Here is a 15,491-nt window from a genome sequence, read left to right on the forward strand (position 1 = left end):
GGGTAAACAAATGTTCACACCTACTCCTGGACAACCAGGTCAGTCACATCAGCAACAGCTTACAGCTTAAGTCACACTCAGAAAAATATGAAGATGTTACATTTTCCAAACAACAGCTCCCTTAGCACAATACCCTTCAAACTCTTATCCAAGGCTTTTCCTTCCTCATAAGTGGAGGAGCACAGCATATGAGAGTGTTTCTGCAGCATAGCTACAGCTAAGGCATCCAGATGAAACTACCTGAAACCACCTCAGTGATGCAATGATTTGTCCTGCCAGGATCATGAGGTAGTGTTTATTCAGGGCTCTATACCCATTCTGACTTTTTTGACCTCAAGCAACTAGTACTGCTATAATTTGATTGTGCATCAGGGTTATGCAGTTCAGCTGAAGGATAATATCCTAAGAGCTTGCTCTGAACTGCAGAGGAAGAAACTCCAAGGTGAGACTTGACCTGAGGTCTCAAAGTCAAAGCTGTATCTTTAATGGAGTCCTGCTGAAATCTGGCTCTCACTTGCCTGCAGGTAGTCACTTGGTGGCCACCAGCACACAAGGGCTCTTCAGTGCTATCGTGCTTAATGGCAGGATCCTCTGATGTACAGGATCCTGCTGATATAAAGGGCTTGTTGCTAGTAAGGTTAGTTATGGGAGTTTGCTGAGACAACACTTCAGGATGAAGGTCAGGCTCTTCTTCCTCTCCAGAGAAAGGTGAGCAGGAGCCATCGCTAGTCTGGCTGCTGTTTGGTACTGGACAGCCTTGATTTTGAGGTGAAGAGCTTCCATGCTGTACTGAAGGAGGGTTTACAATGCACTCTTCCTCCACGTGGAGGTTTGCCAGCAGCTTACTCTTTCGGTTTCTTGCTGTCATCCTCTGGAGAGCAGAGACAAGATCAACAAGGCTAAGCAGAAAGGATAGGCCACTGACCCCCCAGATGAAAATCATCATGATGGATTTCTCAGTGGGCCGAGAAATGTAACAGTCAACTGTGCTGGTACAAGGGGAATGGTAGCAGGAAAAGCGCTCAGGAACGAGAAACCCCAAAAGAAAATAATGCACAGCTGCAAAGGCAGCTTCAAGCAGTGTCCTAAAAAAGAGATGCAAGGTGTACGCTCCAGAAAAATCAAGTACACTTAGGTTGTGTGCACCACAGTCTGATCTATTGACCACAGCACTTCTACAGAGCTCCCTCAGGTCTTCGGGGCGCGACAAACCCTTATTCCCTTTGCATCCATGCACCAAACAGTGCACTCTTACTATGTGCATCGCTGCCTTGTGCAACACATAAACACTGAACGCAGCAGAGGGTAGCAGGATAGACACAGTCTGAACGAGCCAGAATCTGAAGTGAGATACAGGAGAGAACAAGTCATAGCAAACGTTGGAGCAGCCTGGTTGCAGGGTGTTGCAGACAAAGCGCTCCTGCTCGTCTTGGTAGAGTGGATAGCCTGCCAGCACTACCACTGCCATTCGCAGCAGGAGCATTAACATCAGCCAGATCTTTCCTACAGGAGAAGAACAGGTAAGACAAAGAATCAGAGCACTGAGAAGGAAAGGAAGGCAGACAAAGTAGAGGTGATCTCTCTATACACCAGGCGTTTGAAGAAACAGCTTCTTTTAAACAGCCTCCCCTCTTCAAAGCTTCTCTTTAGCTTGGAAAAAGGTTGAGGATATGTAAGCTACAAGGGGCATCACCAGAGAAACCTGCTGCTCCTGGCCAAGCAATACAGGGAGAGACTGCTTACAAGGGCATGCAGTGATATGACAAGGGGCAATGGATTCAAATTAGGGCAGGATAGACCTAGGGTGGACGTTAGGAGGAAGTTCTTTGCAATGTGGGTAGTGAAATACTCCGGCAGGTGTTGAAGGGCTCATCCCTGGAGATGTTCAAGGCCAAACTTGATGGAGTCCTGAACAACCTAAAGATGTTCCTGCTCACTGCAGGGTGGGTTGGACACGATGACCTTCGAGGCTGTCTTCCAACCCAACGCATTCTGGGAGTCTGTGATTCTATGATATTATCTGACCACAAATAAACTGAGGCTTTTCCATTTTATCTTTGATTTCTCAACTTCAGCAGCTGCTCTGCTGTGTTGTTGGCTTCCTGCCAACACTCTTCTTAATACACCCCAGGATCCCATTGGCCCTCTTGGCTACAAGGGCACATTGCTGTCTCATGGACAGCTTATTATCCACCAGCACTCCCACGTCTCTCTCCATGGGGCTGCTCTCGAGCAGATCACCTCCCAGCCTGTACTGGTGCAGTTTACTATTCCTCCCCAGGTGCAGGACTCTGCACCTATCCTTGTTGAACTGCATTAGATTCCCCTGTGCCCAGCTCTCCAGTATGTCCAGGTCTCATTGGATGGCTGCACAGCCAAGCCCTCCAGCTCAAAATGCCATGTGCTATTTCACTATGAAGACTTCATTAGACCATGGACAGCAGGGAGTGCTGATTAAGAAAAACCAATGGATCCTTAGGAAGCAGTTTAGTGTGACATAAACTGTAGCAATTAGCCCTCTATGCAACACCCTCCCTAGAGACTCAGTCTTGATTAAACAGGCTAGAACTGACCCCCTTGGAGTTTAGCTGGATACTCCCTGCAACGCACAGCACGAACTGCAGCAACCATCCACAGCTAGAGGCAAAGGGTCTTTGAAAGCCCCTTGAAAGTTTTTCTGTAGCTCAGACTTTGCCCAAAGTAGCCTATGAAAAAGCAACAGCCAGAACAGAGTAGGGAAAAAAAGAAGCATTGAGCTCATTGTTAGCTGAGGAGAAGGAAAATTAAAAAAAGCTGCATTTTGTGTTTTAAATCATAGAATCATATCAGTGGGGGTTGGAAGGGACCACAAGGATCATCTAGTTCCAACCCCTCTGCCATGGTTAGGGACACCTCACATTAGAGCAGGTTGTCTAAAGCCTCATCCAGCCTGGCCTTAAACACCTCCAGGAATGAGGCTTCCACCACATCCCTGGACAACCCAATCCAGGCTCTCAGCACCCTCATAGTGAAGAACTTCTTCCTAACATCCAGTCTGACTCTACCCATTTCTAGCTTTGTTCCGTTCCCCCCAGTCCTATCACTACCTGACAGCCTAAAAAGTCCCTCCCCAGCTTTCTTGTAGGCCCCCTTCAGACAGAGAAAATGCATGTGGACCTTAGTTATAAAAAGAAAGAATGAAAATCAATGCTAATTCACCAAGGCAGTAATAAACCACAAACTCCTTCCTGTAAAAGAGAGGTGGGTTTGGGGGTTGATTTTTTACTTTCTTTAAATCTTTTTCATCACTAATCTATTGCATACATTCCACTGTTCACTTAGTATTAACAAAATGTTACTTCTGAGGGTCTTAACCACAGTGCCTGCAGCAGCCACTGGAGCTAACTGGAAGCCTGATCACCAACAAGAGGCAAATTTTAAAACCCTGCCAGAACTTTTTACATTAAGTTCAGAAAATATCTACCAGAGAGGGAGAAAGGATCTGTTTAAAAGGAAATTAAGTACATTAACCACTCCTATCACAGTATGGACCCAAAGATCTCCAGAGATCACTTCTAACCCCTAATATCCTATGATCCTGTGGACTAAATAACTGCTTCTCAATGTAAGGATCACTGAGACATAGCTCGAAATTCATCAGACATCAGCAGGACACACTGGTGGCTTTAGGAATGGGAAAGAGCTCTTTTAAAGCACTTACCTACAATAGTCACATTATAGTTGAGTGTGACAATCAGAAGTCCCAGCGAGTCCCAGCGCTCCATGTCTGAGCCAGTTCACAACACTTCCAGCTCCTGGTGTCCTAACAATGCTGGCTTTTCCAAGGGAGATTAGACCTAGACAGGGAGTCAATAATTACATAGTAAATAAACAAAACACAGGAATTCTTTGTGAGGGTCAACCACAGCAACACATTGTTGTGGGGATTTGAACAGGCCTGGTAGTTTTGGATGTTGAAACAAATCTCCCTCCTGCACACGCTTCAGCTTCTCAGATCCAGCTGCTCCTACCTCTTGTGCGGATCCTCTGTCCACAAAACTGCAAGCAGACAAACAAGGACAGGAGTCATCTCTGCCATTGTAGACTATTCTTACCCTCCTGGGACATACCAGCCTCCTGGCATTGCTGAGATATTTCAGTGGTGAAAGACAGGGAGAGGGGAGAGAGGCAGGAAAGCACAGCCCAAAAACTATCAGGCACCCCTCTGTCTCCCCATGAGAACTGCAGATGGATAACAGAAGGAAGGACAAGCATCCCTACGTTTGAAAGGCACCTCCAGCTCTGCTCACTGGAAGCTATTCCAATTTCCCAGAGCAAATTTATTTCTAAAGCACAGCCTCCCTGACAGGACATCATGGCCCTGTCACTCACAGCCACACCATATTTTCTCCTGTGTGCTGAGCCAGCCAGCAGGCTGAGCCTCCCTGCAGGCATGATGAAAAACAGGGGGAGCATTAAAAACGACAACAAACCCCAGGGCAGGGGCTGGTTTCTAAGATGCCATAAGTCACTTCCTTTTAATTTATGTCAGTTCTTTCTGCCTGAACTGCTTGGTACTCTGGATGTCACTCAGAAGATCCCGAGGCTGCTTGCCCAGCATTCTGAAGTGCCAGCAAGCCACTGCAGCAATGATGGAGTGAGCTGTCTCCTTGGAGCAGGACACCCCATGGGCTGCTTGACTGCTAGGTGCCATTGCACAGTGTGTCCTTGACACTGTCTCACTGCACTGTACTCCAGGAAAAAAAAAACACAGGGGTGGAAATAAGATTCTCAGCTTCTCTTTTCTCACTCTTACTGTACCAAATCCCCTTGGGGAAAATAATCTACTACCATTTTCTACCCCTTGTTAAACTACTTCGAGCATGTAACTCTGGCATTTTGAGCCTCTGCTGCAATGGGGACAAAAAGTCTGTGTGTGACAGAGCGAGAGGGAAAAGTGATGTCATGACATCCTGGAGTCCTGGTGGATAACAAGTTATCCATGGCACAGCAATGTACCCTTGGGGCCAAGAGGGCCAATGGGATCCTGGGGTGCATTAAGAAGAGTGTGTCCAGCAGATCAAGGGAGGTTCTCCTCCCCCTCTGCTCTGCCCTGGTGAGACCTAATCTCACTCGATCTCATCTTGAGTTCAGTTTAATAGGGCCAGGGATCTGCTGGAGATGATTAGGGGACTGGAGCACTGTCTGATGAGGAGGCTGAGGGACCTGGGGCGGCTTAGGCTGGAGAAGAGAAGACTGAGAGGGGATTTTATAAAAGTTTGTCAATATCTGAGGGCTGAGGGTCAGGAGGGGGAACAGGCTCTGCTCACTTGCTCCCTGGGGTAGGACAAGGAGCAATGGATGGAAGCTGCAGCACAGGAGGTTCCACCTCAACACAAGGGGGGACTTCTTGACTGTAAGGGCCACAGAGCACTGGAACAGGCTCCCCAGAGAGATTGTGGAGTCTCCTTCTCTGGAGACTTTCAAGGTCTGTCTGGATGTGTTCCTCTGTGACCTGAGCTAGATTGTATGGTCCTGCTCTGGCAGGGAGGATGATCTCTTTGGGTCCCTTCCAACCCCTAATGTCCTGTGATGCTGTGATCCTGACATCTGAGGGCTGACAGCAGTCCAGGCACAAGGCTTTCACTGCAACCGTGCCCCTGTACTTCAGCACAGCACTCTGTGCCTGGGGAGGCAAGGTGAGTTGGCACAGCACCGTGTGCTGCACTGCACCAGTTACGGTCACTATAAGCAGGCTAAGCTTTATGACTGAACACTCTTACCTGGAAGGTGATAAAACTCACCATTTCATAGTGGCAGGGGCAACTGTGCAAAGACTTGCCCCCCAGCTTTCTGCTTCCAGGGCATGCAGTGCCTTGGCAGAAAACAGCAGGCAGCCTGTCTGTAGTGAGCCTCATCCTAAGGTAACCACACAAATGGAGCCTGAAAGTGTGTCACTTACAAGTTCTTTATGCAGTAACTGCATGGAGAGATTGATAACTGCAGTAGTAAATACAGGAGTTTCCCTGGTTTCAGAATATTTGCCAACCAACCATTTCTTCTGCTACCAACTTTTATTTATGGTGTGTGGTGATGATGATTTTAGCTTCATTTCCCCACTTCTTTTTTTTCCTTTGCAGAGATGTGTGGTGTAGGAGGAGAAGTTTGGGAAGGAGAGGAAGCCGAAGGAAGGGAACAGAAAAGAGATGCAAATGGCCAAGATATAAATTATGCTGAGATATGAAGGTATTCCTGGTTAAACATCCTTTCTCAAAAATAGCATCAGGAATGCCAAGATGGTGGCAGGCTCAGCAGCTGCATCCACACAATAGACTATAAATTGTCCCTGTCAATACTGCCTGTTGAAATACTCCTGCTCTCTGCTGCTGTGAGACCTCTCCCACTTATGAAAAGATAGCAGCTAGGGATTTAAGCCCCTGAACTGGTGCCTACAGAACTATACCAGGCGACACCTAATCCCTCAGCATGGATGTGCTGAGGTACGAGGAGCCATTTGCTTAGAAAACAAGCAACATCACCTTTCAGACTCAGCAGCAAGCCTAACCTAGGGCTAGATTTATGTCAGAAAGCCTAAAGCCTGTTTCAGCTTTTCCAGACAACTTTGGCTTTTCAATTCAAGCTTTTCCAGACAGCTCCTAATTCAGTGCAACACTTGCCTTTTGGTGGGGTGACCACTTCCCAAGTTAAACTGGAAGAGACCCAGACTGTTCAAGCAATCTAGAACACTTCAGAGCCAAATTTGCACTTTGAGGCCTCCTTTGACCACAACCTGAAGCAGTTTGGCAAAGGAAAGGCAGAAAGCATAAACACAGCCAATATTAGGGCATGGCTAGCAGGGGCAAAAACTGCCTTTGAAGCACCAACGTGTGTGCAGAAGGACAAAACCACAGGCTGTGGACCTGCTCTGCAAGCCTCTGCCATCAGTCCAGCTTCGGGCCACAGGCTGAGGTGGTCATTATACTCCACCTGCAGTACTGTGTGCAGTTCTGGAGCCCCCAACATGAAAAGGACATGGAACTGTTAGAGCGAGTCCAGAGGAGGCGGCAAAGATGCTCAGAGGGCTGCAGCAGCTCTGCTGGGAGGACAGGCTATGAGAGTTGGGGCTCTGTGGCCTGGAGAGGAGAAGGCTTCCAGGAGACCTTGGAGTAGCCTTCCAGTATCTGAAGGGGGTTACAGGAGAGCTGCAGAGGAACTATCAACAAGGTCTTGTAATGACAGGACGAGGAGTTTAAACTGGCAGGGGGGGATTTAAACTGGATGTTAGGTAAGGGTTCTTTCCAGTGAGGGTGGTGAGACACTGGCACAGGTTGCCCAGGGAGGTTGTGGCTGCTCCCTCCCTGGAGGTGTTGAAGGCCAGGTTGGATGATGCCTTGAGTGACCTCTTCTAGTGGGAGATGTCCCTGCCTATGGCAGGGGATTGGAACTGAATGAGCTTTGAAGTCCTTTCCAACCTAAATCATTCTATGATTCTATATCATCACATCTGAATTTAGGAGAGGGCCAAAAAGGCACTGGAAAGCTTTTAGAGATCAGCAACAAGACACAAGAAGATGGAATGAAGTCTATTTTGAAATTCACAACTGCTGCCCATATTTCCAACCCCTTACCAGAGATGCAAGGCTTGATCCTGCACAAATTCACAGGTGTCACTGTGAGTGGCTCACTGAAGCTTTCTGAACTGCTGGAAATGCTCCTCACTGTGCATCTCTGCCACATCTCTAGGCTGAGACCTGGGCTACTTGGTGCAAAGCCCAGCAAGGACACTTCACCTAGATCCAGAGGTGAGGTACAGTTAGCTTGGAACCACTTTGGGGTTTTTCAATCCAGGATCAAATCAGTCACTCAAAGGGTGACACAGTCTACCTCATACCCTAAAATACCCCAGAAATTAGAGGCATTCCTTTGGGGCAGCAAATCCCACCCCTGTCTCACCTAGTCAGCACCTACACTGATGACAGGTAAATGCAGTGAAGTGGGAGTTACTGCAGGAGATTGCATTCTACACAGCACCTGGCCATAAAGAAGCTTCCCTCTACCCATTTAATTAAGGTTAAGACAACGCAGATTCCCCTGACACAGAAGGGGATTTGGCCTTTCTGTCAGGCTCTTTGGCAGATAATTAGGAAACAAAACCTACAGATGCATATCTAATATTTTAAAGTCTAATTTTAGAACCTCTTTAGAATTTTTCTAGTTAACAAAAGAAAAAAAAAGGACCTATTAGTGACAAATCTTGTAGTCAATCTGGCTCTTTAGATGGTGACCCTTAAATCCAGGATGGGGAAACCAAAACCAAAGCCCATCACTCAGAATGGACAATAAACAAAACCTACAGGTGCATATCTAATATTTTAAAGTCTAATTTTAGAACCTCTTTAGAATTTTTCTAGTTAACAAAAAAAGAAAGGACCTATTAGTGACAAATCTTGTAGTCAATCTGGCTCTTTAGATGGTGACCCTTAAATCCGGGGTGGGGAAACCAAAACCAAAGCCCATCACTCAGAAGGGACAATAAACATTAAAAGGCAATTCATTTTGATGCCCTTACCTTTCAAATGTGTTAAATAGAGCAGAAGGGTGAGAGAAGGAAAACAAGCTAGCCATGGGGGACGACAGTAAGTGAGTATCAGGGAAAGCTACCCAGAGCCAACGTTCATTTTAAGGTATACATAGTGCAGATGCCTGCACATAAACATGTAAGACAATCCTCCAAGCAATCCCATGGCACATAGAAAAGCCTTCTACAGCACAGAGATAGTACAGAAGCCAGCACAGCGTGGAGAGCCCTTGCTCCATGCAGTGCTGCAGGCTTTGCATTCCCTGGGACTTCTCTGCAGCTGCCTCTCGGATACCACTGCAGGGGAATACGTTCAGAAGTAGACTCTCTTCCCTAAGCAGCCATTGTGTAGCTGTAGAAATATCACAGGACGTTAGGTGTTGGAAGGGACCCACAGAGATCATCGAGTCCAACCTCCCTGCCAGAGCAGGACCATACAATCTAGCTCAGGTCACAGAAGAACACATCCAGACAGGCCTTGAAAGTCTCCAGAGAAGGAGACTCCACAACCTCTCTGGGGAGCCTGTGCCACTGCTCTGGGACACTGTGCCACTGCTCTGGGACCCTTACAGTAAAGAAGTTCCCCCTTGTGTTGCGGTGGAACCTCCTGTGCTGCAGCTTCCATCCATTGCTCCCTGTCCTGTCCCAGGGAGCAGTGAGCAGAGCCTGTCCCCCCCCATCCTCAGATGTTGATAAAACATTTCTAAAATCCCCTCTCGGTCTTCTCTTCTCCAGACTAAAAACATAACTCCATAAAAAATAACTTCATAACTCCACTAAAAAAAAACCACATAAAAAATAACTCCAGAATTAGGGCTATGGAGCCTACACACACTGATGCAGGGGTGGTGAATACTTTCCATCATGAATTATTCACAGGAGAGCTTAAGCAACGTGTTCCTACTCCCCACTGCCCAATCTTAAGCTCCCTGGTCCCCAGAAGTGGCACTCTGCAGGTCTTTTAGGAAACTTCCAAAGAACATGTTCCTCCTCCTCCCTGTTTTGTCTACACACCTTCTGCTCCCAGGAAGGTGCTTAGACATACATAGCTGGCTGCTGCCGGTCTCTTCTCACAGGTAATTGCAGACAGAACAAGGGGGAATGGCCTCAAGCTGAGGCTGAGGAGGTTTAGATTGGACACTGGAAATTTTTTTCATGGAGAGTGGTCAGGCACTGGAATGAGCTGCCCAGGGAGGTGGTGGAGTCACCCACCCTGGATGTGTTTAAGGGTTGTTTGAATGTGGTGCCTGGGGATATGGTTTAAGGTGTCCCTTGTGGAGTAGGGTCATAGGTTGGACTTGGTGATCCTGAGAGGCTTTTCCAACCTGGATGTTTGTGTGGTTCTGTGATAACTGCCTCTGCAGTGAAACCATTTGAAGAACAACCAGAGCAGTGAGTTCAACTCAACGTCTCTGCTCGTATTGACTGGACTCCAACTTGGTAACTTCTACACCAGCTCTCTCACCCTGCTCTTTAGCCTGGTGCCCATAGTGCCTTGCCATACACACCTTGTCTCCCTTCTCCTCTGCTAATTCAGTCAATCTAAAAAACCCTGTGTTTTACTGCAGGTTCTGAAGGATTTAGACTTTGCCTCAAACAGACCCCCTTACAACAAGTATTGAAGGTTCAGAAGGGTCCTCTTCCTAAAGGGAACTTGCTTCTAGGAGGACGACAAATGGAAGATGCAGTTTTCCTTCAGACTGGTTTTAGCTATTCAGCTGAGAACTTGAAACATTTCAGGGCTGATCTGAGGGGAAATTAAGCAATGGGAAGTATAGGCTCATTTAGAAGCCCAGGGCTGATTTCTTCCAAGGTATTTAACATTACTAAGTAGTAAAAATACAAAGGGAGGCCATGGGATTTTCAAAGGCACATTATTAATAGATGCTTAAGTCCCACTGCAGTAGGTAGCTACACAAGCACATGACATGATCACTGCAATCTGCCCTGCACAGTGCAAATGCGAATCTGAGGCTCTGGAGGGTTTTAAGATCCTGTATTTTACAGTGAAGCTTTATGATGATGGTGTTTGCACATTTCACTAGTGCCCAACACCTAGCACTACTGAGAGGCTGAATTCTTCACCCAGGTGAGTCCAAACCCAGCCATAGTCAGACAAGCACGGGGGGCTGGGATCATGTCCTAAGTAACTGGGACATAGATTTCAAAAGGAAGAGAGGATAGCAAGAATATCTTTGGCTGACTGTGCTTTAGATTTAGTGCTGACATGCTATCACTTCTCAGTATGAACACTGCTAGGTTTGTGGAGAGCAAATAAATCCCTGTTTGCAGCAGGCACAACAAAAGCAGTCATTGTGCTGGCTCTGGATGCCAGTAAATAAATCTGTCATCTTAGACTTAACATACAGGCAGCCACTGCAGAATTAAAATAAGAGTTCTTTACACCTTCTTGTATTTTGTGGCAGTTGTCTGTTATTGAACACTGACACTGCTGCTTCTTTCACTAGGCAAAGATGAACTGTAACTACATGGTCATTCAAACCAAGCCAAGAAAAGGCTAAACTAACACAGGCATGAAAAAGGAGGCCTGAAAAGAGAAATGTAGTTTTCTTCTTTTTTTTCCCTCTAGCTTTCCTGTAGGATCCCTTCAGGTATTGGAAGGCAGCTCTAGGGTCTCCCAATAGCCTTCTCCAGGCTGAACATCCCCAGCTCCCTCAACCTATCCTCATAACAGAGATGCTCCAGCCCTTGGATCATCTTTGTGGCCTCCTCTGGACTTGCTCCAGTAGCTCTGTGTCCATCTCATGACGGGCATGCCAGAGTCTGCTGAAGAGATCAGTTCCAGTTTTCCTCTCTTCCTCTTTCTCTCAACCCTCTGAAGCTTTCAGTTTATCCTGTAAGTTGTAAAAAGTCCATTGTTCATGTTACAATATGAAGGGCAAAGTGCCAAAGCCTGCAATCTTATATCATGGGATTTACCTATTCTTAGTAAGTCAAAGAATCCAGACAAATGCATTCCTCAGGGGAAGGAGGGTGGGCAAACAACAGGTTCAAGTGACATTTAAAGTAATTGCTTTTTTCTAGTAGCAACTGCCACAGAAATTCCTTACCTAATGCAATTAATACCAAAAAGAAACGTTTGCATATTGAAATTGCCAAGGCAAATTCAGCTCAAGTTTGAAAATGCATTACAAACAAACGATGCCCCTGAAATGGAAAACATAGAAGCTGATAACTATTGGCAATAGAAGCTGATACCTGTTTGCAATCTATGGATTTCAGAGACATTCCAGAGCTGGTTTCTTGCCCTGGTCTCTTGTGCAGAAGAAGGGTTTTTTTAACTGAAAAAGTTAAAGAGCAAATGTCCCAGCTGGGCATCAGGTATCTAAGCATGCAGGTCGAGCTAATGCTAGCAACCTGCATGCTTTAAGGAGCAGAACAATTTGTCCTGCAACATGCCAGCAAACAGAGCAGAACAGAAAAGGCCTCTCTGATGTACTGTAACAAGAGGTCAGCACAGAACAGCAATAATTTCATGGTCTAGATGTCTTACAGGTCAGGAACACTGAAGATGCTTTCCCTGAGATTCAGAAGTTGATTCATTACTAAATAGAGAAGCAGGAGAATCAGGCCAGTCCTTTGTTCACTGGAGCTCAGTGTCAGGGTGACACAGCCACAGTTTCTCTAGATGAAGTCAATACTGTTGCTTTATGCTTCATGACATTTCTTTCTGGTCAGCAGAGGAAATCATTGATCCAAAGCCTCAAACCCAAGCAGATCTGGAAGATCACTTTACCTGACAATGTTCAAAAGTATAAAGGTTTACCCAACGATTTTCCTAGGTGACACAAATCATTCCTCTAGCTTTAGAAGACAGACTTAGAATTGGTGCCCCATAAAGCATCACTGAAGTACAAATTCAAGTCCTGGACCCTTTCCTACAGCAGAATCTAAGGAACATACACGTTGGCAGTCACAAATAAGTCAAGTGTCTAACATTGCAAATGCTGGTGGTGGTTTGGGTATTTAAAACAGAATCATAGAATCACCTGGTTGGCAAAGACCAACCAATTCCAACTGTAACCTAGTATCTCTCTGTACACAGCTGTCAGACCAAATATTTTCACTTTTATACAGAGCAACCACGTCAAAAAGTGGGAAGATCATTTTCCATCTCTGGTCACAGCTCTGGTAGTGCTCATGCAGAATTACTCTAACTACAACAATGGACTTGGGGTTAGCTGGGGAAGGTTGGGAGGTGGAAGGTGTGTGGGGTGTCTGCAATTCTCATTCTCCCAACCTGTGACTTCACTGGTAGGTATACTGGAAGGTGCCACAAGCAGGAGCCTCACTTTACCCCTCTCTTCACATGGTGTTCACACTGGTGAAGCCCCACAGAACTATCAGATCATGATCCACAGCTTTTGTTTTTAACAGGAGCTCTTAGACTGTTCTGCTTTGCTTTTTGGTAAAGACTACCTTCAAATATTCTTGATCTGATCCTAGTACTTCCTAAAGCGTGCTAAGATCTAAGATGAACTTTTATGTTAAGACCACAAAGGGAACAGGATGCAATTAAGCAAGGTGACCACCACAGCCTTCCAAGCACTGCTGGATTATGCATCAACACCAAGCTAGTCCTGAAACTCTAATGCACAAGTAGTCGAGATTATTTGGTGTATTTTATGTGTTGTTTCTGTTCCATTTTGCTCTGTACAACTTGGTCTTCCTCCTCCCAGGATTCATGATAATACAACCTGCACAGCCTGTCCCACTACAGGGAGACAATTACCCCTAAAGCTCCTCACCTCATGCTACTCATTGGTATTATCACAAAAGATACATGTATAAATTTCTGCCCTGATTTCCTCTCTTATTTTAAAACTATGCACACATAATTATGCCTCACAACCCTTCTAGCAGATCTACTCCCATTATTTTTGCCATTTTTTTCCCCACAGAAAGAAAGAAGTCCGTGGTCACAGGATGATCTGTGTTCAAAGAAAAGGCAGGGAGTGTATCACAGCTCTCAGTTCCCAAGATGTTGTTTCCATGGAGAATAATTTGCACTAATGTCTAAAATAAAGGGGCATAAAAACCCAGAGGCAGTGAAGCAAGAAGACCTACAGACAAGAGAAGAATTAGCTCCAGACAAGAGTGCTGCAGCATCTCTGAAGTGAAGGAGCTGCCTTACTATAATGCCTGGTTAGTAAAGCACTCATGTCACGGGTGTTAAGTCTTCATCTGCCTTTTAAGGAGGTGCTTCACTCTTAGGGAATTCAAAATGGACAGCAGTGCTAGTTCAAGCATTTTCTAGCTTCAGAGTTTTCCTGCAGGAGTTAGCACAGCACCCATTTGTCAGAGATGGCAAGGAGAAAAGATCTGAAACTTCATTATGTAAGAAGATGGAGTAAATGATGTAAGTACCTTGTGAAATGGCACTTCCCAAATGCCATTGCCATTTTGCTGTTATGTGCTGTTCTCCATCTGAGAACATTGACATCTTCACAGAAGATTCTGTCCAGTGCCTCCCTCAGTGAGCTTTACAGATTCTTTATGGAGATTCTGGGTAACTCCTATGGGAAACAGAGGCCAAGCCAAGATAAAGGATGAGGACTCAATGATCTTTCAAAGTCCCTTCCAATTCCTAACATTCAGCAACGTTCTGTATCGTCACTTGTCACCAAGCCAAGAAGTTTGCTTCTCATGCCATCGCCAAAGAGTATCTCTAGTTGTAACAGCTGAGTCTCCACCAGTAATCCTGAAACACATTATACAAGGTGTAAAGGGTATGAAACCCCTCAGGTTTTGTTTTTCACATCGAATTCCATCAGAAGGAACACAAGAAGTGCACTCTATTTATGCTGCTCTGTCATTTACCTTGCTTCAGTCTACCATCCTACTGCTTCTTCCTTTCATGGGAAGAGCCTCCTGAGCCATCTCAAGCAAGATAAGCAGCCTCATGCCAACACATTCAGCCATTTCCAAATGGCATTTCTGGGACTCCTCGAGCACTTTCTGTGGGTTCACTTACAAGGATCCAGAAAAGCAGGTTCACATACCTTAGGAAACAATGCTTTTTAGCCCCACCAGTATGTTTGCTATCACTTTTGGCTTCCTTATGCTCAACAACTTTTCTCTAAGAATTGCTTCCTTTTCTAAAGGGTTTTCTCCTGCCAGTGGTAGGCAGATGTATGCTCTGTCACTACCTTCAGGTACAGTTTATGCAACTCAAACGCTCACCAGTTCTGTGGTTTCCTTAAGTAATTCAGCTGAAAAGCCAGAAAGAGCAGGGGAACACTCACCACACTTTGACTGCAGACACTAACATTCCTGCATACATCTAGGTCCTGCTGGTGTTTGAGTTGTTTTCTCAGATCCTGGCAGAGACACCAAGTGGGCACTCCACAGCAGAGGTTTTCTACAGCTGTCAACTTGAGTTAAAAAACAACAACAACAACAAAAATTTCTGATTTCAGAAATGCATTTGAAAAAGTGAGGAAAGTGCTAAAAACTAGGTTGAGTGAAGTCCTTATGAAAACCACAGAGGCAGAGAGCAATACGAGGCTGCAGTGGATGTGCAAAGCACTTCAGCTAGCAGCTCAAACATGCCATTGGAAAATGCAGTCTGTTACCCACAAAGGATAACCCTAAATAATTTGTTGCTTCACCTGTTAATAGCTTTGGTGGTTGGTTCTGGGTTTTTTTTTGTCTCCCTATGGTTCTCTCCTTTCAGTTCCTCTATCCCCTCCCATATACTGCTACTTTTATAAACAGCCAACACTACCAGAAGTCACTTTGGTATCTGCTACTGAGGCACTATCACCTTTTCCTGTGAGGTTTTTGGCTACTTCTAAATGTTCAGGTTGTATCTAAGGCTTCTGGCATTAGGAAAGCTCAGAAGTGGAGAAAGGGGTGTCAGAAAAACCCAAAGGCTGAGCTAAGACTTGATAAAGGTCAACAGTTCTTCATG

General features: G+C 45.7%; 1 protein-coding gene across 1 annotated transcript; it reads right to left on the bottom strand.

Moving 5' to 3' along the window:
- Nucleotides 1-297: 297 nt before the first annotated feature.
- On the bottom strand, nucleotides 298-3,845 carry GJD4 (gap junction protein delta 4). Its single transcript, XM_064162948.1, has 2 exons — nucleotides 3,701-3,845; nucleotides 298-1,503 (listed from the first exon to the last, which is right to left on the bottom strand). Exons 1-2 carry the CDS (start codon nucleotides 3,762-3,764, stop codon nucleotides 308-310), a joined length of 1,260 nt encoding a protein of 419 aa, XP_064019018.1. The 5' UTR covers nucleotides 3,765-3,845; the 3' UTR covers nucleotides 298-307.
- Between the last annotated feature and the right edge of the window lie 11,646 nt (nucleotides 3,846-15,491).

This window comes from Pogoniulus pusillus, chromosome 23 (genome assembly GCF_015220805.1).
Source record: "Pogoniulus pusillus isolate bPogPus1 chromosome 23, bPogPus1.pri, whole genome shotgun sequence".
NCBI lineage: Eukaryota > Metazoa > Chordata > Aves > Piciformes > Lybiidae > Pogoniulus > Pogoniulus pusillus.